The 25811-nt window shown below is 35.2% G+C and overlaps 1 protein-coding gene across 1 annotated transcript in view; it reads left to right on the top strand.

Annotated features, from left to right (window-relative positions):
• Positions 1-20468, top strand: part of LOC143250892 (protein phosphatase 1 regulatory subunit 16A-like) — a 49087-nt gene extending 28619 nt beyond the window's left edge. Inside the window, exons 6-10 of the mRNA XM_076502049.1 lie at positions 842-967; positions 9495-9573; positions 10891-11008; positions 11228-11339; positions 18617-20468. Of these exons, the coding sequence (XP_076358164.1) occupies positions 842-967; positions 9495-9573; positions 10891-11008; positions 11228-11339; positions 18617-19117 (936 nt within the window). The 3' untranslated portion in view covers positions 19118-20468. The remainder of the gene's footprint in view (positions 1-841; positions 968-9494; positions 9574-10890; positions 11009-11227; positions 11340-18616) is intronic.
• Positions 20469-25811: the final 5343 nt, after the last annotated feature.

Raw genomic sequence — 25811 nt, 5'->3', positions numbered from 1 at the left:
ACTTATTTTGATATGCTGGACACTATTTTCGTTAGAAAACTGATAATTTTTTTCTATTTGATTTATCATAAAAAAGTATTTGACAAATGTAAAACCATAACAAATATTTGTTATATTAGAAGCTTGTTTGTTTGTTTTGGAATTTCGCACAAAGCTACTCGAAGGCTATCTGTGCTAGCCGTCCCTAATTTAGCAGTGTAAGACTAGAGGGAAGGCAGCTAGTGCATCACCACCCACCGCAAACTCTTGGGCTACTCTTTTACCAACGAATAGTGGGATTGTCCCTCACATTATACGCCCCCACGGCTGGGAGGGCGTGCATGTTTAGCGCGACGCGGGCGCGAACGCGCGACCCTCGGATTACGAGTCGCTTGGCCATGCCGGGCCATTACATTAGTAGCAGGTATTAAGTGAATAACGTTATTCAACGTGTTACTTTACGCTATAAGCCCTGGTTATTAATTATTTTAACGAAACAGTTCGCGTGAATTGTTAAACTTGATCTACCTTAAAACATAGTGGGCGGTAAATATCTCCAATCGTTATTTATGAAATATTTTATCATTTTCCCTAATTTTCAGAAAGTACGCGTTTTCAAATAACTCAGGATAATTTCTCAAATTATCTCAAACATTTAAGGCTTATGGCGCTGGTGTATTTTCATTGACAGAAATTACCGAGTTTGTAATTTTCCTTTGCCTTAGATAACAGTATAATTTTCGTTCTTATTTTAATTTTATTTTCTGATTTATATGATAGCAGCGTTTTTATTAATAACTGAGTTTTCTTTGTATTCCTCAACTTCACATGACAACCGTTTTTTATTTGTTTTACTTCAAAGCTTCACATAGCAGCAGCCAATGACTATATGAGCGTAGTGGAATTTTTGTTGGACCAAAATGTGACGGTGGACGCCGATGACAACGATTTGTGGCAACCGATTCACGCCGCTGCTTGTTGGTGTACAGTAAGCTTCCTGTCTTGGAGATTACGTTAAACTCACTGTTGATAAAGACAACGAGTTTATTCACACTTATTGTAGTGCAAGTAAAGAAAAATATTTTCAAAAAAAGAAATAAATGTAGGGATGGTATTTGCATCTTCTCTGTATAATAGCAGTGTAGTATGTTAACAGATAGAAATATGATATATTAAACACAATTGTGATGGAATAATTATAAATATTACTGTATGTTAATTCTTCTATATGCTATTATGTAAGGATGATACAAATGCCATCCTTACTATCTTGTTTACAATGTTTTTGAAGGATCAATATTAGTCACCTTTACATTTACTTCCTTTTTGAAAAGTTTTTTCTTTACTTGCTTACTTGTTTTTTTAATGCAGTGTTTCAATACACATTGGAAGATTGGACTTATGAGCAAGTTCCAAATACAATAAGGTTCCAACTGTAATATTTGTTGTTTACCTATTACTGATGGGTAGTTTCTGTTTCGTCACGTATTTACACTTTTTGGAGAAACATCTAATTTCTGTAAAGAAACATATTTGAAGAGATAATGATATCATTTACATTAGAATTATGATTTTGTAAATTATTACTACTTATTACTAATGTACTTATAAAAGCTGATACTCCATTTAAAACTATATCATTTCAGTAAAATTGGTTGACACGATTGTTTTGGTTTTTGAGTTATCATGTAATAAAAACACAGCAGCAGAAAGAAAAACAAAAAAAATCCAGACTTTTTGATATGATATTTACAGACATTCCTAGAACTTGTGACTCAGTTATTACATAGGTGTTGTTATAAAATAAAACAGTGTACAGTATTGTTGATATGATATGTACAGACATTGTTAGAACTTGTGACTCAGTTAATACATAGATATTGTTATAAAATAAAACAGTGTATGGTATTGTTGATATGATATTTACAGACATTCCTAGAATTTGTGACTCAATTATTACTAAGATGTTGTTATAAAATAAAACAATTTATAGTATTGTGAAGGTCTGATGACCTGTTGAAGAGATATTTAAAATACCATTGAATTGGACAATTCGAACCATACTTACATAGAAAGTGCTACCGCTTACCTAATTATACGTATTTTTTGTCACGGCTATAACCAAATAATCTATAAATAAGGACATTACATTCAGTAGCTCAAAGAAATTATTTTTTTAAGTATTAAGTGTGTTAAATATACAAGACTGTTTAGTGTAGATATTATTATTTAGTATATACTGCGACTTAATATTTAATGAATTTACTATTAAATATCTATTTTAATATCGATGTTTGTTTACGTTAAATTTATATTTAGAAATGCACGTAACTTATACTATTAAATTTGTATTGCGAAATTCTCGCCTATTCATGAAAGTTATAGAAGATTCTCGAGTGTAAGAATCATCAACATATAAGTGTATGTAAAAACTAGTGTATCATGTATATTTTTGTGCTGGCTGAAATTTATAGAAGCTTTCCTCACGCTTACAAATGTAATCAAGACGTCACACAAAGAGACATATATTATTGGTTTGCTGAAGTCATTATACCATAAACCTCGAAAACTATAGCTGTGATTGGCGCTTATTAACCGCGAACTTCAAATATTTGACCATGAACATATACAGACTTCAAACAAAATATTTAAGTTCAATGGATTCACATCGGACATTAGTATTTTTACAAAGACACTACATATATATATATATATAATTTCAGCGGTGAAAAACTAGACTTGTGATCAACGAAAAATGCAGCTAATTAGCTCTCTGTTAAAGGAATTGTACTTACATCAACTCAAAATTAATTCGCTTATCATGAACCTTCGATAAGACATCAGTGAAGTTCCAGACCAGTTTATAAAGTTCATATACATAAAGCATTACACTATATAACAAACTTTTTACCTTTTCTTGTTTCTGGACAGAAAGTGTTATTTCCCAATTTCTTATGCCTAATGTAAATGGAAATGACCTATTTTTCTCTTGAAACTTTGCTTTTGTTACCAGGATAATAAAATTTTCAAATTTACCCATTTTCCAGAACATTCCAGGTAGATTCAGTGCTGAGTAAGTGATAGAGAATTTTCTCGAACTAACACGAATTTTCAAGAATCTTTTAAAATTTTCCAGAACTTTCCATAGTAATATATATACAGGGGCTCACCACTCACGACTTCAGTTCCAGCTGCCTAAGTGAACACATAGACCTATCTTGTTATATCAGAGGTGGCATCAAGAAGCTGCAAGCATTCTCCAGACGCATTTTGCTATGTATGTGGCCAATTTATCAAGACAAGAGCGAAAAAGTATTGTGTGACAGCTTCTGCTAAAATGTGTGAAGCCTACAAGGCATATTTCAGCATGGCTGTCGGAGATCAAAACAGACCCTGGGCACCTCGTTTTACCTGTGAGCACTGCAAAAGAACTCTAAAGGTAAGATGAGCAATTTTTGCTTGGTTGAATAGTAAGATTTTATATTATACAAGTTTTAGACCTTTTAAAATTTAAATATCTTTTTTTAATTTCAATAGTATACAAAAAATATCACAAAATATTTTGCTTGAACCTCTTACACATTCATTGTGGATGAAATAAATTTATTCTTAGTCCTTTTAAAATTTAAATATATTTTAATTTATTTTTTTAATTTCCAATAGTATAGAAAAATATTACATATAAAATATTTTTCACGAATCTCTTACACATTAATTGTGGATGAAATAAATTTATTCTTCATAATAACAATTTTACTTTGCTCTGTTGCAGGATGGTACAAAGGGAAAAGAGAGCCATGAAGTTCGCTATTCCAAGAATTTGGCGTGAACCAACTGACCACTCAAGCAATTGCTACTTCTGAATGGTGGACCCTTCCAAATGTTAGGCTGGCATGAATGCATCTGATATCATGTATCCGGACCTTCCATCATTCATCGCCCTAGTGTTACACTGCCCTGAGCTCCTTGTATCCACTCCGCCAGAGAAAAAGCAGCCATTTTCAGAAGAGAGCAGCAAATCAAAAGAGGAGGTAGACGTTGAAGATTCAGATTACAATTTCAGAGGTGCAGCTGATGAGAGAAACCCATACTACCTCAAACGAAGAGACCCCAATGACTTGATCAGAGATCGTGGTCTAACAAAGTCATATGCCGAGCTTTTGACATCAAGGCTCAAGGAGTGGGATTTGTTAAATGAAAGTGTGCAAGTCGCAAGTCAGAAGATGCGTCACCGACATTTTTCAAGCTTCTTCATTCATCAAGATGGGCTCTCCTTTTGCCACAATGTGTTCAGTCTGTGCGAGGCAAATGGAATTGCCTGTAACTCACCGAGTGGAGTTTTTTTTATTGATAGTTCATCCAGAAGCGTCAAAGCTGTGCTACTTCATGACAGGAATAAGTATCCATCTCTTCCCCTGGCTCATTCGGTGCACTTCAAAGAGGAATACAACAGTGTCGAGACCTTGTTAGAAGCCTTGAACTGTGATTAATATGGCTGGGAGGTTATCGGATACTTCAAAATGGTGGCATTTTGATGGGTCTCCAAGGAGTTCTCACTAAGTTTCCCTATTATCTTTACCTCTGGGACAGCAAGGAGACCGCAGTGCACTTCAACAGGAAGCACTGGCCACAACGGACCGAGTTCTCTGTGGGGAGGCACAATGTCAAGTGTGAGCCATTAGTGGACCTCCAGAAGGTGTTGTTCTCACCATTGCACATACAATTAGGTCTTATGAAATAATTTGTCACAGCTCTTGATAAGGAGTCTGCAGCCTTTAAGTACCTTCGAGACTTCTTCCCTAAGCTGTCTGAGAGTAGCTTAAAAGTTGACGATGGGTGGTGTTAACTAGCTGCCTCCCTCTAGTCTATTACTACTAAATTATTCGGTACTTGTACAGAATTTTCTCAGTAACATATAGAGTGTAACAGACGTATCCATTTGTAGAAGTTTAGTTGATAACTCATTATTTCACTTTTAATATTTTACTTCTGTGATCCACAAACAAGTGTAACTATAATGACGTTGAAGGTATTCTAACTTACATTATAATAAAGAATTGTAATATCACTGAGTTATCAACTAAACGAATACAAATGGATACGTCTCTTACACTCAATATGTTATTGGAAAAATTCTGTACAAGTACCAGTTAGTCCTCGAGTAGTTTTTCATAAAATTCGAAACAAAGAGACCCCTGGTACAGCGGTAAGTCTACGGATTTACAAAGCTAAAACAGGGGTTCGATTCCACTCGGTGGACTTAGCAGATAGCCCGATGTGGCTTTGCTATAAGAAAGCACACATACACAGGTAAAACAAAGAAACAGAAAATTATTAAGAAATAATTATTTGAACAATGCACCATTGTTTTCTATTCGCATCAAACAACTTGTTTTACGTTTCCATAAGATTATCAGTGTCAAAGTATTTTGTATGATTTCCCACAGTTCGATCACGTTTTCAGCTACCGTTTGATTTTTTTTTTCAGTTTTTATATAATTATATATAGCCTTAATGTTCATATTGGTATTTTGTTTATGCCAAGTCATGATTGTGAACAACCGGCTTCTCTCTTTTCAACCATTGTTTTACCACATTTTGTTTTTATGTTTAGGACAACTGTCCTGCTGGAAGATGAACCTCAGCCCAACAGATCTTGTTCCTTAGGGTATATCATGGTGGATATGATGTATCTCTGGGAATTAGGTTATCATGAAGTTTTGTTTAGATCTTCAACACTTCTGACAGCCCATGCTTGCATTTCTCCCCACCCCACTCCCTGTAGGCATGTTTGACTGCAGATGTTGTACACTGATCATGATATTAGTTTCTCTCCATACCACTCTCTGTAGGCATGTTTGACTGTAGATGTTGTACACTGATCATGATATTAATTTCTCTCCACCTCACTCTCTGTAGGCATGTTTGACTGTAGATGTTGTACACTGATCATGATATTAATTTCTCTCCACCCCACTCTCTGTAGGCATGTTTGACTGTAGATGTTGTACACTGATCATGATATTAATTTCTCTCCACCTCACTCTCTGTAGGCATGTTTGACTGTAGATGTTGTACACTGATCATGATATTAGTATTTTCCCTGTTATCGAACAAACTATTATTCCTTATTGCCAAATAATCTTAATTTGGTCTCGTTTGTAAATATCTCTCTACTGCAGGTATGCATATCCCATTGTTTGAAGTGCGATGGCCATTTCAGCCCTTTTAATTTGATATTTGTGAAGTAGTGACTATTTTGACATTGAGATCAATTCGTGCTAATGTGTGTGTTAATAATTTAAAGGCAACATCCACGCCTGTATTCACAACTAGGCCGTTGGAAAGATCTCTAGAGAATTGTCGTTTATTACAGTGGTACCTCGGTTCTCGAACTTAATCTGTTCCAGAAGGCTGTTGGAAAACCGATTTGTTTGAAAACCGAATCAATTTTTCCCATAAAAAATACTGTAAATTAAATTAATCTTTTACAGTCCTCCAAAAATTACGCATTATGAAGCATTTTAAGTAAAAATATTACTTATTTATATCTGTATAATAACACTTACATGCATAAAGTCAACCACAAAAACTATAAACACAATAAAAAACAGTAAATGAAAATTTAACTGTACTTTACCTGTGCTGAGGAGAGTTGATGACGTAAGTGAAACGTGGTGAGGAACGTGGAGAGTAGGAGGGTTATTATTCTTTGGAAGGGGAGTCATCTTCCATAAAAACGTCAGGTAACTCTCCTTCTGGGGTTCTTTCTCTTTTCTGTCTCTTTGCACTGCTACAACCTGCTTGAGACTCACTGGACCTATTTCTCACTAAAAACTTGTCTTATGAGGTTTGTTTCTCTCTGAATTTTAAAATGTTTCTGAAGAAAGACATGGCATTGTCATTGAAAAGGTTTATGCTGCGGTTTGCTACAGCTTTGTCAGGGTGAAAATTTTCCACAAAACTTTGCAACTCTCCCCATTTTCCACACATTTCCTTGATTAGTGGATTAGGAACATCCTCCCTTCCCTCCTCCTCATCTGAAGACACTTCCTTAGTTGCCTTCTGTTGCTGTTCCTTCTGAAGGTCTTGGAGTTCTTCCGTTGTGAGCTCAGTGTTGTGGTCACACATCATCACCACTCACATTCAAGCCCATACACTTGCTTAGTGACACAATATCCTCGACAACAGGTTCAGCCTCAAAGTCTCTGTCTGCTACTAAGTCTGGCCACAATTTCTTTCAGGCTGAGTTCATGGTCCTCAAAGAACTTTCCTCCAGGCTTTGTCTATGATCCTCAAGCAATAGAGGATATTAAAGTGATTTTTCCAGAACTCTCTGAGGGTTAACTCTGTGTTAGAGGTCACTTCAAAGAATCTTTGAAACAGTGCTTTGGTGTAGAGTTTCTTAAAGCTCAATATGACCTGCTGGTCCATGGATTGAATGAGAGGAGTCGTGTTAGGGGGCAAGAGCTTCATCGTAATGAAACTGTACTCTTCCACCAACCCGTTCTCCAAGCCTGGTGGGTGAGCTGGTACATTGTCTATCACAAGAAGGGCCTTGAGTGGCAACTGTTTTTCCGTGAGGTAATTCTTTATTAAACACTTCATGGACCCACTCCATAAAAATTGCCTGGTTACCCATGCTTTACTATTAGCCCTCCACATGACATTTAGTTTACTTTTCAGAACATTATTTTTCTTAAACACCCTCGGGTTATCAGAATGGTACACAAGCAAAGAGTTAGCTTGCCCTTCATTAGCTTGTGTCCTAGCAGTGACTTCTCCTCCTTGGTGATGTAGGTCCTCTTTGGCATTTTTTTCCAAAAGAGGCCTGTCTCATCACAGTCGAACACTTGTTGGGGAATAAAACCCTCAACTTCTACATAGTCCTTAAATTCCCTAACAAATTTATCAGCAGCGTCTTTATTAGAACTGGCACCCTCCCCATGTCTCACCACACTATGTACGCTACTTCTCTTCCTAAATTTTTCAAACCACCCCCTACTAGTCTTAAAGGCATCACTTGTATCAGCACTCGTTCCAGGGGCGTTTTTCAGGAGGTCAGCATGCAACTGCTTTGCTTTCTCACAAATGCGGGTCTCAGAAATGCTATCACCAGCTAACTGTTTTTCGTTTACCCAAATCAACAATAGTTTTTCTACCTCTTCCATTGTTTGTGATCTTTGTTTCGTAAGCACTGTCACTCCTTTTGCAACACCAGTTCCTTTTATGACCTATTTATTTTTTAAGTGTGGTGCAGACTGTAGACTTTGCCATACCAAACTGTGTAGCAAGGTCAAACACCCGAACACCACTCTCATACTTCCTTATGAGATCTTTTTTCACCTCTATTGTGGCTCTAACAACTTTTCTTTTTTGTTTGCTGCTTTCATTATCCTTCTTTGACCCCATGGTGGCTTATTTAATCAGAATATTTAGAAAAATAACAAAAACTAAAAGAAAAACGAGAACGTTCACAGCAGATTTTAGCGGGTTGTGGGCTGAGCGACAGGTGCGGGTAAAATGTTTTGGGCGAGCTTGGCGTGAGCCGAAAATGGTCGAAGGGTCGTTCGGGTTATTTCGAGGGTTCGGGAACAGAGTTTATGTTCGACAACCGAGACATTTTTTTCTCAAACAATATATTAGAAAACCAAATTGTTCGAGAAGGGAGTCGTTCGAGAACCGAGGTACCACTGTACGTAAAGGGCATACCCCAAATAATTTAACATCAGTTTTTAATAGTTTGGTCTTCTCGACTGCTTCTGTTATTCGATTATCTACAGAACCGGTTTCAGGTATCATTTTTCCTTTTCAGATAGTCAAAACATGTTTGACATGTGGCTTCTCTGGGCTGAGCGTAATGCGTGCATTCACCACCCTACTGTTGGGAACAGTATAACTGCTTGAATTTTTATATACATTATACTCTTATAGCACTACCTGATCGATTAGATGACAGCCAATAACAGTAAAAACTACTAACACGTGACTGTGCTCTGGTAAAGTTAATGTTCGTACGTTGGATGGGAGCAATTTCATAATAATTACGTTTCGATGCTCATTTTATTCACTGTCTCCATGTTTATTTTCGGTAATGTACGTGTACTGAAAAATATTTTGAACTGATGTTTCTATGAAGTTCAGGCACGTGCTTATTACCTTTTCATAAATTGGTTTCACCGTGTCTACCAATATTTGCTGAATCAAACAAAGTTCAAAGCCCTTTATATGCCCATTTTCTGTTGTACAGCTGTTTTTAAAACCAGCTTTACATGTCGTAGATGTTTGTAAATGATCCCAGTTCATATAGGCAGGTAGTGACGTAGATGTTTGTAAATGATCCCAGTTCATATCGGCAGGTAGTGACGTAGATGTTTGTAAATTATCCCAGTTCATATCGGCAGGTAGTGACGTAGATGTTTGTAAATGATCTCAGTTCATATAGGCGGGTAGTGACGTAGATGTATGCCCGTATTATATCTTTTTTTTTTTGACAAGAATGTTTTATCCTTTAGGATTCTGGTGTGCTGGAGATGTTAGTACATGCTGGTGCCGACCTCAGCGCAACAACAAAGAATGGAGAAACCCCTTTCGGTGAGAGAAGTATTCATCTCTTTGGTTTAATGTAGAATTAATAATAAAAAGTGTAGCTTGGTTACGTTTCTCAATTAAATCATCTAAACATTTTAAATTAAAAGTCATGGACGAACACTGGGTAACTGTTTCATCTCTAACTCCATGCTTATTTGATTTAAAAAAATTTTCTCGGCCAACATTATTTATTCACTAAAATGTTATGCTACTTTTGTTATTAACTGTAATGTTATTGATAATGTCTGTTCACCAGTATGTGTTGTTGCTGACTATGGTTGTTTATCAGTATGTGTAGTTACTGACTGTGGCTGTTTATCAGTATATTTAGTTACTGACTGTGGCTGTTCACTAGTATGTGTTACTGAGTATGACTGTATATTAATATGTTTTATTACTGATTATTACTGTTCAACAGTGTGTTTTGTTGCTAATTGTGGTTGTTCACTGGTGTGTGTGTGTTGTTACTAACTATGGCTGTTCTCCAGTGTTTGTTGTTTCTGACTGTGGTTATTAATCAGTGTGTGTTACTACTGACTGTGGCTGATCACTGGTATTTGTTGTTTCTGACTGTGGTTGTTTACCAGCGTGTGTACTGTTGACTGAATCTCTTCATTAGTCAGAATGAATCTGACTTTTTTTCTATTTCTACTCGTTCATACCTCAGTATTGTACAGATTTTATTTGTTCGTCAGTATGTACTGATTTCTTCGTTTATACATGTGTATTCATGCTTTTAACAATTATTAGTTAGATTATATTAATACATTTACAGATGTTTTTAGTCGTCTGTATGTAACTGCATGTATTTATCTGAGTGTCTATTTTATTTGATTTTCCCTACATACATACATACCTGCTGCATGTTTGTTTTTATTTCTTACGTTCACTTGCAAAGTGCTATCCTCACCTGTGTAAGTTCATATTTTAACTTAACAAGTATTATAGTATTTAATGTTTGTTAAATTATTTTTAACATTTTATGTGATATACTAGAATATTTTCCAGTAAATATGTTTATGAAAACAAGTTACGAACCAAAATGTGTTTATATTCTTCATTTTTGTTGTTTTAACTAGGTAAGAATACAGCAAGGATCATTCTGGTGAAAACCTGAGTTTAATCACACTCTATAAATTAATCAAACAACGTCTTATTTTTAGTAATAATGTAACAAAACTGATAATTCAAAAACTTTACAAATATTTTTTGTAAAAAGTTCATTTGAGGAATCAAAAGCTTATCTGAATAAGATATCAGGATAAAACTAGTGTGTTTTAAACATGCAAATGAGAATTATTTAAGATACGTTTTTAATAGATATTTGTGAAGATCCAGAACTCAAAATGGTGTTAAGTGAACTGAAGACCCAGATGGAAACTGACAGTAAAACACACGTACATGATATCAGACGATCACAAAGTCTGAACAGCAGAAGGTAAATAAATTTCGCCATAAAAAAAAACCTTACTGAAACAACTGTAAAATATTCTATGAAAACTACAATTGCGAATTTCAAATGTTGCTTTCATTAACTCTACCAAGTTTTCTTAAGTGTAACTCAACTTTGATAGCACAACTCGTGACATCGTTTAATTTTTCTATTCTGTTATTTGTATTACACTCTTGGATGTTATAAGTTTTTGTCCTCCTGTAGTCAGTCGGTTCGTCGGACTAGCATAAAAGATAAGAATAAAATTTCCCGCAGAGAAGTTTTAGAAGAAGCGAGACTGAGGCAAGAAACGGAAAAGGCATGTGAAAACCACCAGGTGTGTATCTGATGCAGTAACTACTTTAGAACAAAACTTGTTTATGTATGCGTTAATATTTACGTGATAATCAGGTCTCTACGATTGTTCTAATACCTTCTAAAGTAATTCACTACAGCTCGGTCAGTTAACTTCTAGGTGTCGCTGCATTTCATTGAGAATCACGTCAGTAACAATACTGTAAGGCATAAGTTGGTATACATTACAGCTATATAACGTGAATCTTTCAATATCGTTTTAACTATGAGCAACCACACAAACTTTTTGTTTACGATTGGTTAATATACAAATACCAATAATAATAGTGTGTTTTAATCAGGTATAACTTTGTTTTCATATGGTGTTTCAATAAGGTGTAACATTTTATTAATATGATGTTTAATCAGGTGTAATTTAGTATTAGTATGATGTCTTAGTCAGGTGTTATTTTGTATTAATATGACGTTTTCCTTAGATGTAACTTTGTACTAATACAGTGTTTTAATTAGGTGTAACTTTTTATTATTTTACTAATTTGATTGTTGAATATACAAGACTGTTTAGTGTAAGTGTAATTATTTAATTTATTTGGTAATTTAATATTTAATAATTATTTACTTTTCATAACAAAAGAGTTAAAGTAATTATTTTAAAGCAATAGTTATGATAAGTTTGGTTGCGTAACTAGGTAAGTGTCCTACGTTGTCCATGTGATAAGTTATTGTAGTGTTGTTGACGAAACATTACTCGAATCTTCGGTATTTTTCTTGTTACCTCGCGTGATTTAGAAAAAGATCTAAACCTCAGTGAAGAATGTATAAGTATAGGAGATTAAATAAGCGAAAATCAAGTGAAATGAAATTAAAGTTCAGTCAAAAAAGTTAGAAACTATGGTGTTAGCTGGCGTAACGAGCGACATTTTAAAGTGAGATTCACAGTTCATTACACTTAAGGAAAATAAGCGGTCTTGTCAAAGGGTGTGTTCTAAAGTAATTGAACCCACCTTTGTGAACTATGATGAAAATGAGACAACTATTCAAAGTTCAGGTTACGATTTTGATAACCCATGGAATATGTGTGTGTGTATTTTCTTTTAGCAAAGCCACAAAGGGCTATCTGCTCAGCTCACCGAGGGGAATCGAACCCCTGATTTTAGCGTTGTAAATCTGGAGACATACCGCTGTACTAGCGGGGGGCCCCATGGAATAACATAAGTGAATTATTCACTGATTTGTATTAGGATAACAGAAGGTAAAAAAATGATAATTAATATTGTAATCTGAATATAAAGTAATTGAATCAGCCTGTGTGGACTTTGACAAAAGAAATATTTACAGTTTTAGGTATTACTGAGATATCCTATAATGTAAAGGATTTTTGTACATACATTTGACTTGTTTTGAATATATTATTTTAAAACAAGTGGATTGTGTTGTCCATTTATTGTTGATATTTATCGCCAGTAAGTCACAGACACCGACTGTAGAAAAATCCTCAGCTCATTCATATTTAAAACCCTAATATTTGACGAACCAGCCAGGATTATACAGTGTTAAATGGTGGTACAAAGACAGGCGTGAAGAACAGCAGAAATAAATAAGCCTATATACGCATTAGGCTACAGTAGTGGTGGCGAAAATAATGTAGAGATTACAATCATGCTATATAACCATGTCAACAGATTTTGATAAGTGGGTTGAAAGAGGTAAGTGTACTGGGTTAAAAGACAGTGAACTTCAGGAGTTTGTTAAACAATAAGAAAAACCAGAGAGAAAAGAGCAACAACAGAGAAAGAAAGAATGACTAAAAGAAGAAAGTGAAATAGACAGACTGGGAAACTAGAAGTAAGGAGAATAAGAACCTAGACTGAAATCACCAAGCTCATCTAACAGAAAGATAAACCCAAGAATAGCGTTGGGATCAAGGTCAGTCAACCTAAGCTGCCCAAATCTGATTAACAGAAAGGAGGTGATATGGATGCTTTCCTGGGGAGAGTAAAGATTCTCCCAAAGTCAGAACTAGGACAAAGGCGATTGGATAGTCTGTCTCAGCCCACTTTTCACATATAAAGACCTACAAGTACATATAAGCATGGTATCAGAAGATGTCATGGATTGTGACGAATTAAGAGTGGCATTGTTGAAACAATATGAACTTATTGAAGAAAATTTTCATTTGTAGTCCAGAGAAGCCAATCCTTACACTGAAGAAATTTTATTTCAGTTTGTGGTCCGTCTATGGTGATACTTCACCAGATTGACTGACATAGTCAGATGTTAAAATTGTTTTAAGGGACTGTTAGATCTACAAATACATGTCACTGTTCCTAAAGGATAGAGCACCAGAAGACGTAGAGGAGACGACCAAGCTGGCAGAGAACAGTATATGGAAGCTAATGAAGGAGTATAATGGGCAAGTTAAAAAATATCAGTTAAATTCAAAATCAATTATGGCTGAACCGGAACATGAGTCTACCAAAGATGACAAGAGATTAACAGACACATGGGAGAAGAAATATTATATTTGTTATAAAATAGGACAATTTCAAAAGATTGCAAGTCCATTACCAACAAGCAACAGCACAAAGCTCAACATAAAACAGCTAGAGTTATTTACACAAATAGTGCTGGTAAGAAACAAGAGAAAAATGGCTGTCACCACGGATGTTACTGCCAGAAGAAACAGAATGAATTCGACTCGTCAGGTTCACCACAGGAAGGAAGTGTCATTTCTATGATTGATCAGTTCTCACTTAATGGTCAGCTAAAATTAACAGTACCAGTAGTGATCGGATAATGTTACAGATACTGAGAGGTGCCAACAAATTACAATATATCAATAGGTGAAGGTTATGTCAGGGACAAAAAAAGTGAAAGTTCAGCAAGACAATGGTTACAGTAGTACAGCAGTGAGAACCAGTATAATATCTGATAACCAGATGACAGGCAAGGTACGACCATGTGTGCTAATTGATGAGGCAGTGAGAAAGTTTCCCTTAGCAAAATAAATCTGGATACTTCATGTTATGTAGGGAACCTTGAGACTATGTGTATGAAGGAACTAATATACGATTTGATGAATGGAAACATATCAGATAGTAGAAATATGAAGGAACTGAACAAATAGAAGACTGATGTAGCGTCTGCAGTCAGTACAAAAGCTTAAGAGAAGAAGACAAAGCAAAACATCAAGCTCTTGCTTGTATTAAAGAAGTGCTTATATTACAAAAAGGTCAAAAATCAACATTTTGAAGTATTATTACTTTTCCCTGCCACTCGCGTTGTTTAGAGAAAACTAGGCCTTAGTGAACAATATATAAATATAGGCGATTGAGTGAGCTCATATTAAGTGGAGTGAAACTAAAGTTCAGTCAGAAAAAGTTAGAAAACATGAAGTTAGCCAGCATGTGAGTAATTATCTATAACGAGCAACATTTTAAAGTGAGATTCACAGTTCATTACAAATAAGGAAAATAAGAACTTATTTGATGTCACTGTTTGATACTTTACAAGAGTGACATCCCGAACATTCTCATGTAACAAGAAGGTTAAGGATCTACATTTCGAAGGTCTTAGTTCTGCTACCCACAGTCAACAACAAATTCACCAGGCTGTGGAAAGGACCTTTCACAGTATAGGAAGTGGTAAACAGAATGCACTATAGGGTGAAAGTGAATGGGAAGACTAAAGATCTTTCATGGAAGTCTGTTGAAGAGGTACTCCAGAGGGAAGAAGACCTCACGAGTGTAGCTACTGAGGAACAAAAAGACATGACAGATGTTGCTGTTTAGGAAGCAGAATCTTAAAACAATGACTTCATTATAGAAGGTAAAGACCTACTAGTGCTAAGACTACTGGTGGAGACGAGATGCACAAAGATGTCACCACAAGTGAAGATCTGTGAATGAGAAGAAATAGGTATAAAATATACTGGGTAATTATACAGATAGATTAGGAAAGACAGATCTCATGAAACATAAGATCAAAATGAGGACAAGGGACCCTCTCAAAGTGAAGACCTACTGGAGACCCTATACTAGGAAAGACAGACAAAGGAACCGGAAATGTTGGTGTAGATTATATGAGAAGACTCAGTATATGAACTATGAACAGTCTTTGTATACACTAAAATATTGTAAATATTCTTCTTTTAGAGGGTCTTATTGTTTGGTATACAAGGTTATCTGACGTAGGCATTGTTATTTAGTTTATTTTGTGATTTAATATTTAATAATTATTTACATTTCGTAGCAAGATAGATAAAATATTTGGTTGCATAACACAGTAAGATTTGTACGATGCGCCTGTGATTCAACAAAGAAATACAAGCAGCTTTTCATGCTTGGATAGTGCATTATTTGCCTAAAATATCTGTAAGTTTGAATGTGTACAATTATAAAATGTCAGTTTTTTTTGGTATAACTACTTACAGAATTTACCAATTTACTTTCACTTTTAGTTTACTAGTTGCTTACAGAATTTTAAAAGTAATGTTAACGTGTTCGTGGTCAGTAGGGAGTTTCTCTACATTAACAGTAATGTTAACGTGTTCGTGGTCAGTAGGGAGTTTCTCTACATTAACAGTAATGTTAACGTGTTCGTGGTCAGTAGGGAGTTTCTCTACATTAACAGTAATGTTAACGTGTTCGTGGTGAGTAGGGAGTTTCTCTACATTAACATTAATGTTAACGTGTTCGTGGTCAGTAGGGAGTTTTTTTATATTAACAGTAATGTTAATGTGTTCGTGATCAGTAGGGAGTTTCTTTACATTAACAGTAATGTTAACATGTTAGTGGTCAGTAGGGAGTTTCTTTACATTAACAGTAATGTTAACGTGTTCGTGGTTAGTAGGGAGTTTCTCTACATTAACAGTAATGTTAACGTGTTCGTGGTTAGTAGGGAGTTTCTCTACATTAACAGTAATGTTAACGTGTTCGTGGCCAGTAGGGAGTTTATTTACATTAACAGTAATGTTAACGTGTTCGTAGTCAGTAGGGAGTTTTTCTACATTAACAGTAATGTTAACGTGTTCATGGTCAGTAGGGAGTTCCTCTACATTAACAGTAATGTTAACGTGTTCGTGGTCAGTAGGGAGTTTCTTTACATTAAGAGTAATGTTAACGTGTTCGTGGTTAGTAGGGAGTTTCTTTACATTAACAGTAATGTTAACGTGTTCGTGGTTAGTAGGGAGTTTCTCTACATTAACAGTAATGTTAACGTGTTCGTGGTCAGTAGGTAGTTTCTCTACATTAAAAGTAATGTTAACGTGTTCGTGGTCAATAGGGAGTTTCTTTACATTAACAGTAATGTTAACATGTTAGTGGTCAGTAGGGAGTTTCTTTACATTAACAGTAATGTTAACGTGTTCGTGGTTAGTAGGGAGTTTCTCTACATTAACAGTAATGTTAACGTGTTCGTGGTTAGTAGGGAGTTTCTCTACATTAACAGTAATGTTAACGTGTTCGTGGTCAGTAGGGAGTTTCTCTACATTAACAGTAATGTTAACGTGTTCGTGGTCAGTAGGGAGTTTCTTTACATTAACAGTAATGTTAACATGTTCGTGGTCAGTAGGGAGTTTCTTTAGATTAACAGTAATGTTAACGTGTTCGTGGTCAGTAGGGAGTTTCTCTACATTAACAGTAATGTTAACGTGTTTGTGGTCAGTAGGGAGTTCCTCTACATTAACAGTAATGTTAACGTGTTCGTGGTCAGTAGGGAGTTCCTCTACATTAACAGTCATGTTAACGTGTTCGTGGTCAGTAGGGAGTTTATTTACATTAACATTTCATTACAAGTATTATATTGAAAAATTAAACGAGTTCGTTTTTTCTTCTTGGTTAAACATAGCTCTCTTGTAAGCTGACAAATTTTGGAAATATAATTTTATGCTTTAATGGTTTCACTTATGATCGGGTACAGGGGTTTATAATGTGATCCATACTTGTTGCTCGATGGTTAATCTATTTTTGTGGAAAAAGTGGCTGAAAAATTTCACGTTGGTTTTAAACAATCTCAGTGTAGATAGTATGTTGACGACATTTGTCATTCATACAGCATTCCACAACTTTCTGATACATGTGCAAAGATAATGGCACCTTTTATATTGCCTAAAGATGTTTTAAAACCATAGTGCGTAAAAAAGTAAAGGAACTAGAGAATACTGTAAAAACGTTAAGACAGAATGTCTGTGACTTCTTATATGAGGAATAAACTGAAGTAGTGTAAAAACCGATGATGGCATGTTTCTGAAGGTATAGTCATAAAAAGGATTCTACTGCCAGCAGTATTTAAACACCAAGTAGCCCAAAAAAATGTTAAGGGCTGAATGTGTACCTGAATCCACTTTACATTTTCTTGGTGGAAAGTTTAAATTAGTAGTGTAGCTGTAAAATTGGTTTACATCATGAACTGATTTTGTAAAATGATTTGTTTGTTTGTTTGTTAGTTTATGAATTTCGCGCAAAGCTTCTCGAGAGATATCCGCGCTAGCCGTCCCTAATTTAGCAGTGTAAGACAAGAGGGAAGGCAGCTAGTCATCATCACCACCCACCTCCAACTCTTAGGCTACTCTTTTACCAACGAGTAGTAGGATTGATCGTTACATTATAACGCCTTCACGGCTGATAGGACGAGCATGTTTAGTGCGACAGAAAATCGAACCCGCGACCCTCGGCTTACGAGTCGAACGCCTTAACCACCTGGCCATGACGGGCCCACAAAGTGGTTTACCAGATCGTAAAAATACAAAACGAAACGTACTGGTAATAAAACATGAGAACACGATGTAGTACGGGACTTTTCTACAAAAGTCAATGATGTCGTGGCAGCTTGCAACAGTCGAGTTGAAAATATCGCACCTCCTTAAATCTTCAGTTTGTTCCAGTCTTGTTTTTAACAACAGTAAATGTGCATGCATATATTTTTCAAGATTTAATTATTTAATAAAGTAACATTACCCTCAAGTCGAAGTGACTTACAACGAAGATAATGAGACCCATCAGGTGTAACTGTTAATTAATCAACATAATGTTTTACTAAGCTTAAATGACCTATTAAAGTATTGGTTTAAATATTTTACAACGAAGGTACTGGTTTTCTCTGATTACGTTTGAATTCTTCTCATTTATTTAAACATTTATAGTAAGTTCTTTATGAAAACAAAAAGAAAAATATTATAGAATTTAGAGATTTGATATTTATATATATTACTTAAGATGTTGTCCTGCTAATGAGTATTTATGTTAAAGAATAGGTGCGAATAGTTTCCAACTAAAAAGTCGTTTGTTTCTTGGAAATTAGGGAGATCAACAAATAAAAGAGAAGTTAAATAGTAAAGAAAGCGAGAATTGTAAAACACTTGAAAATGACGTCATCTCAGTTGTTTCTTCTGAAAATATGGAAACAAATGGTGAAACGTGTGAGTCGTTCAGGTTTAAAAGCAAAGAGGGAGTGAAGGAATCAGTGAATGAACCACAAAAACGTTTAACAGAAGTCGAGCTAAGAGCTGGAGATGGTTCTGTGTCCCAGAGTGACTTAAACGTTTGTCAAAGAGAGTACTCTTCTGCCTCTGTTAGTGAATCCGTGAAAGTGGAAATTCATGTTACCGTCAACGGTAGCCCTCCAAATGGTCCAGGAACCATTTCCGATGTGAAGAATTACCAAAATCAGGTCCCTCATCAGGACAAGGAAAGGTCATTCGGTGAACAAGCTAAGCCTACTTTCTCAGATGCACCGAAGTGGAAGTTTAAAAGCTCTGAAGTTATTGGAAAAAGGAAAAAACGATTTTGTATCGTAATGTAAATGTATGTTAACTCTAAACTCACGTGTAACTAATAACAGTGAAAACTTTATGAAGTGTAGAACAAAAGCTCCAAAACTCAAATTTTTATCAGGGGTGAAGAGCTTAAATTGGAAGAAAAAATAGAAACCTGGAAGTTTACCACTATCTCACCAGGGTATACAAATTAAATTGAGTTATGTGATTTAAAATAGGTATAACAATAATATTAACTGCCAGTCCATGGTTTTATTTCTTGCTTGGAACGTTTATGCGCTCGTTTTGGAATAGAAAGAAGAAGGAAGTATGAATATCTACCTACATGCTTTGCAGAGTGAAATAATCCTATTTATTAAACAAATTATGGTTCCAAATGAATCAACGAATGCGCATTTATTCAGGCTGTTTTTTCTATTGATATTAATATAAATGAGAAGTAGTATCATATATTCTAACTGTTACTTCAAGTACTCACGTGTAGAAAAAGTATGTTTTTTTTTAAATAATGAAATGAAGAAAAATGTTCAGTTTTCTGTCTGCGATCGATTACCCCTTTTCACTTTTCTCATGTTTCGGTTTGTTTGTTTTTTGAATTTTGTACAAAGCTACACGGGGGCTATCTGTGTTAGCCGTCCCTAATTTAGCAGTGTAAGACTAGAGGGAAGGCAGCTAATCATCACCATCCACCGTCAACTCTTGTGCTACTTTTTTACCAATGAATAGTGGGAGGTACCGTGAAAGGTCGAGCATGTTTGGTGCGACGGGGATTCGAACCAGCGACCCTCAGATTACGAGTCGAACTCCTTAACCCACCAGGCTATGCCGGGCCGATACTGCAGAGACATAGTGTACTTTAATTTTTAATATGACGATGTGAATAATAAAATGACTTTATAATGTAAAGATACAGTGTAATTTAACATTGAGATATGGATAAAATCACTTTCTTACGCAAGAACAGTGTATTGTAGAATTTAGATGTATATAGCAATCAATTACATTCTAATATGAAAAGATAGTGTACCTTAATATTAACAAGATAACGCTTTTGGTATTTTCACTTTGGGAGTATTAAAACCATAAAAAAACGCTTGTTAATTTGTATTTGATTTGAATAATATTTCGAGTCTGCAATCAAAGTGACATAGTTACAAAAAGGTGCTATTGACTTATTTTTAATTATTTTAAATCATCAGTTAATGAATTTTACAACACTGAACCTTCATCACTTCGAAGACAATATTTTGCAGGTAGGGAAGTACCCTGGTTAACCACATTTTCTGTTGCTTGTCTGCTTTCTCCACGTGCGAATTATGTAAATTGTTCAAAGTGTATAGAAATACAAACTTAATAAATAACGAATCATAAATAATATTTAGTATTATTGATTATGCTCCTTATATTGGATCTACATACAAAGAATTATGAAACAGAAACTCTAATATTATTATTTGTTGATTTCTATCACAAATTCACCGTAAACATAAATTCTTTAACTTCACAATAAATATAATCTCCAACTGCCACTGTGTTTAGAAAACGGAAAAACTTTAATAAACATACAAAAGACGCCTTAAAACAAAGTACAAGTTCTTGTTGAAAGATGTTGTATTTCAAAGGCATACCAAATACGTTATTTGACTGTCATTAGTTATGACGTACCATGGCTTTTATGACATATAAATATATATATACGTAGTAGTAATACAATGACACCGAACGTTTTCTCCCTAGCCTAAACAAAGTAAAATATTTACTACATAGAATTTCAGATTTTCTTAAATTTTATGCTAATTTGTTTTTTCTTAGGGATACTTTAGTTTCACTTCTCCCCAATTAATTGACCACACATGTTTCTTTATTCGTAAGTTCCCCGAGAGATGTCTCTTGGTGAGGTAATTTAAAGTAATTTTGTTTGTTGCAAAGCTGAAATATACACAATGTATGTACCTGTGCTGTGCCCACTTCGATCATCAAAACCCGATTTGTAGAGTAAAAACCCTCAGACTTACTGCTAAGTTACTGGAGGAGGAAGGCATTTCATGAAAGTTGCGAATAATCGTTTTTTAAACAATAAGAATATTACTTATCTTTTTGTCATTTCCGTCTTCTGGTGGCTCAGCACTAAGTCTAAGGACTGATAACGATAAAATTCTGGTTTTGATGTTCGCGATGGGCACAGTACAAATAACCCATTCTGTAAGTTTATGCGTAGCAACAACCATAAGTACTAACCCTTTTGATTGCTTAAGAAATATCATTTATTACTATTTTTACACCTTAGTAGTATGATTAAACAAATCTTTAATATTGGAATATTCAAAACGTTCTCTTTTAGAAGCAAAAATGATTATTTGTATAAGTTGCAGAGTAATTATAAAATAAGTGAACATATCGATACGACATCTCGTGAGAAAATAGGTTACATTATTTTCATTTTTTAGTGGAAAGAAAAAAGCCGGCACAGAATGCATAATTAATTGTGTTCAGGTTAGAACAAAGAAAAGCAATTGTTCTTCAATAACATAACTCTTTAGATCCCAAGTCAGGTTGTGTGAAATAAAGTGAAAATAACACGAGATACCTGCCAAGCTAAAGGCTGCATTCGTGGGGTTTGTATTTATTCATTATAAGATCTGTTATGAAATGTAAAACAACGAGTTATTTGTAAACACGTTGTCAGACTGTTAGATTTTTCAAAATCTGCAAATGTGAAAACAGTCTTCGAATTGTTGGACTTTATTTCTGATACTTTCGAAAAACACAATCGTTTTATGTCATTGTCAGCATGTACATTTAACAGCTCATTTCGTTTCGGACAAACAAACGTGAAAGAGTGTTTTTTTCGCGATTATTTTTTCATGCAGTAATGATACTTGTTAAGCATGTATGGTAACGAATCACAAAAACAAGAATACTATTGAGTAAATCTTCCTTTAATGAATGTGAATTCGATAATAAATAAACTCCGAAAAATTAATCACCTGATTTTTATAAACTTCATAAGTCTAGATGGCGAAAAGTTTTACCTATCTTTTAACTTATTGGAACAAATAACAACCTGTATAATAGGTGGTTATTTTTAGCATCATATTATGTATAGGTCTATACACGCAAATGTAATATGATTGGTCCGAATTAATCGTTTCACAACGTTCTTCATTTGGTGTAGATTTAATTTTTTTCAGTATCACTCATGAAAAAAGTTTCACTTTGTTCCCTCTCAAGTTTAATCTATTTGATGTTTGATTCAATCGTAGGACAAAGAGTGACCAGTATTCTGCTGATCACCCTTCGCCCTTTCAGTTATGGATGTGGACAATCAATCAGGTTATTAGGTTTAAGTCAAACGAAGTTCTTGTTGTAGTGAATGTTGCTAGCTCGCTGTTTGTCCTTTGGTCAGTAGTTCAAAATGAGGGATGGCTATTTTTTAACCCTAATGGTCTCTGACCTGGCCGTTTAGCCAATGTACTCATAAGAGCTGTTCAGGATGAAAATACAAAGCCAAGCATATGGCCTTCAAAATCTTCCATTCTGAGTCAATTTTTAGCCGCTGTATAGCGGCTCTTAGAATATTTTGTTTGTTTGTTTTTGAATTTCGCGCAAAGTTACACAATGGCCATCTCGCTAGCCATTCCTAATTTTACAGTGTAAGACTAGAGGGAAGACAGCTAGTCATCACCACCCATCGTCAACTCTTGAGCTACTCTTTTACTAACGAATAGTGGGATTGATCATCACATTATAACACCCCCACGACTGGCAAGCATGTTTGGTGTGACGAGGATTCTAACACGCGACCCTCAAATTACGAGTCGAATGCCTTAACCACCTGGCCGTGTCGGGCTTTCTTAGAAAAGCTTCGAATTTTCCAAGCACAAAGTTATAGCTTATAGCTCTGTCATCCCTCGACTTTGAGATTTAATTACAGTTTTGAATTCAGTAGATCAAATCCTTTCGACTGGTATATCTGACCACGCCTAAGGTCTCATATATTAATTTACTCTAATTATGCCTAAAATAATTTCAATTTCAGGGTAGGCTAGAAAAGATCCAAATGAGTGATAAAATTGATTCTGGTGTTGCAGGCCCACAATAAATATAGCTAATAAAAGGGGAGGTATCAGAATAATTTATTTTAATCATGTCTAACATAATTTCAAGTACCGTGGCTATTGAATATTCCCTCTTGAAATGATATGTTCAAGCACATTTCTTTATTTTATGTACTCGTCGTATATTTTCCACTAGTTATAATAATACAGACGTCAGACACAGTCTAATAGAAAACAATCTTATGCTGTCAATTCGAAGATTTAGTGTTCGTGTCTCCTGAGCAGAAAATTTGGGGGTACGTTATAACAGTTTGGACAAGCTACGTTCCTTTTTGTATATCAGTTGAAAGTTAGAGACAGGCTTAAACAGACCTTTCTTGAAAAGCTATAAGAGAAAATTTTAAAAATTCAAATAAAAAATAATTTATGATTATGGAATAGGTAGTCAGTCTTCGTTACATTTGTTTTTGGTTTTTTTTAATTTCGCGCAAAGCTACTGAAGGACTATATGCGCTAGCCGTCCCTAATTTAGGAGTGTAAGACTAGAGGGAAGACAGCTAGTCATCACCACCCACCGCGAACTCTTGGGCTACTTTTTATCAACGAATAGTGGGATTGATCGTAACATTATAACGCCCCCACGGCTGAAAGGGCAAGCATGTTTGGTGCAACTGGGATTCGAACCCGCGACCCTCGGATTACGAGTCAGACGTCTTAACCCACCTGGCCATGCCGGGCGCTTGTTACAATTGAACTCATCGGTAACGGTTGCAAAGATATGATATTAATGAGAGAAAAATATTAACAGCCAGTTCCTTGATACTTTCCAGCAGTTTCCTGAGAAGGTTTCGAAGTATCTAGTTTCAGCAACAACTGTTTTTTAAATTTCCTTTTTCTTAAAATGTTTTGCATAAAACTATACAAAGGATTATTTGCGCATACATACTTCAAATTTAATAGACTATTTGAATGGGGGCAACTGTTGAACAGCATCCATCGTCAAGCCGTGAACTACTTTCGTCAAATCACGCAGTTAGATTTAACAGCTGTAGGCCTAGCTGGAGATACGTCAGGCTGTAGCAGACCACATGATATCACTATTGCATACGTCACTGAGCACATGAAATTTTACCGGGTCGAAAAGTGAATGATAGTTGCTCTGAATTTTACGACAAATTCATGGCCAGTACGAAGTTGCTCAAAACCAGTCACTTGCCAGAAAAGCAAACGTAAGTAAACATAGATTTTTAACTTGATGGTATCTCTTACATACATAAAGAAAGGGCACAATTTTAAGATCTGAAAATCTGGGCATGTCTCAGTTTTATGGTTTGAAAATCTGGTCAGCCTAGTTTTGTAGTAAGTACAATATCAAACTATTGCAAGGAAGTAAATAAATACTGAAACTTTCTTTTTTCTGGAACAAAGTCATATCAGAATATACTGATAGACTCGTTGGTAGTTTGAGTGATCTGGTAATTCAGTACTGAATCCTGTTACCAATGGTACTGTTTGTTTTGGAATTTCGCACAAAGCTACTCGAGGGCTATCTGTGCTCGCCGTCCCTAATTTAGTAGTGTAAGACTAGAGGGAAGGCAGCTAGTGATCACCACCCACCGCCAACTCTTGGGCTACTCTTTTACCAACGAATAGTGGGATTGACCGTCACATTATAACGCCCCCACGGCTGGGAGGGCGAGCATGTTTGGCGCGACTCGGGCGCGAACCTGCGTCCAATGGTACTGTACAAGTTAACGTTCAATTTAAAAAGAAGTCTCAGTGTTGAAATTATCAACCTTGAAGTCTTCTATTAAGTGTTTTACTGTCTTCAGATTTAGATGGACGAATCTTTCAAATGTTTAGAAGGACTGCATTAACAGTATGAGGATAGGTGTCTAGTGCAAGTGAAAATACCAACTTTGATCACTGCTCTGCGCACAGTATGCTAGAGCTAATATACCTTATATGTATGTTCAGTACTGGTTTACCTACCAAATAAGTCAACGTTTTCGAATCATTTTTGAAAACTGTTATGTTTGAAATTATTTGTTTGTTTGAAAATAAGCGCAGTGTTACATCATGTCACTGGGGGTTGGGGTTGAAATGAAGACCTGTAGTCCACTAGTTTAACAGAGTTTGTGGGTAATCAGTTTGGTCTTTAAATCAATTATGTGAGTGAAAGAAAATTTAAAGTGGAAGTTGATTTTAAATCTTGCAAAACCAGTTCAGTAATTAGTTTGATAACATTGCATTAGAACTACGAAATTATATGAAACCTTTGTATATTGCATTATAATGACTACTGCTTTTTCCCATTTACATTAATTACTGTAACTGGAAACAAAATCATACAAATTCTAAACGAAGCATAATTTTTTTGTAAGCAACGATTTGAAATAATTTTTAAAGGTATCCAGTATTACGTATAGAAATGTGGAAGTTATGAATTTTATTGAGCATGTAAAAGGGGTTTTCCTGTTTTGTTATTTTAATTTCATTTTATAAGGCTTCTGTTTATTTTCTTTGTCTGTTTATACGAGGACATTTTGATAGATATAATTCTAGACTTTTAGAAATTATTAGCTGTAGGGTTACGTAAGATAGTAAATTAGAATTAGTGAAAAATAGAGTTTTTAAAAATGGTTTTGACATGAAAATAAAG

Source organism: Tachypleus tridentatus, chromosome 5 (genome assembly GCF_004210375.1).
Source record: "Tachypleus tridentatus isolate NWPU-2018 chromosome 5, ASM421037v1, whole genome shotgun sequence".
NCBI classification, from domain to species: Eukaryota; Metazoa; Arthropoda; class Merostomata; order Xiphosura; family Limulidae; genus Tachypleus; species Tachypleus tridentatus.
The sequence above is the reverse complement of the archived record's forward strand: the minus strand, read 5'-3'. Positions and strand labels throughout refer to the sequence as shown.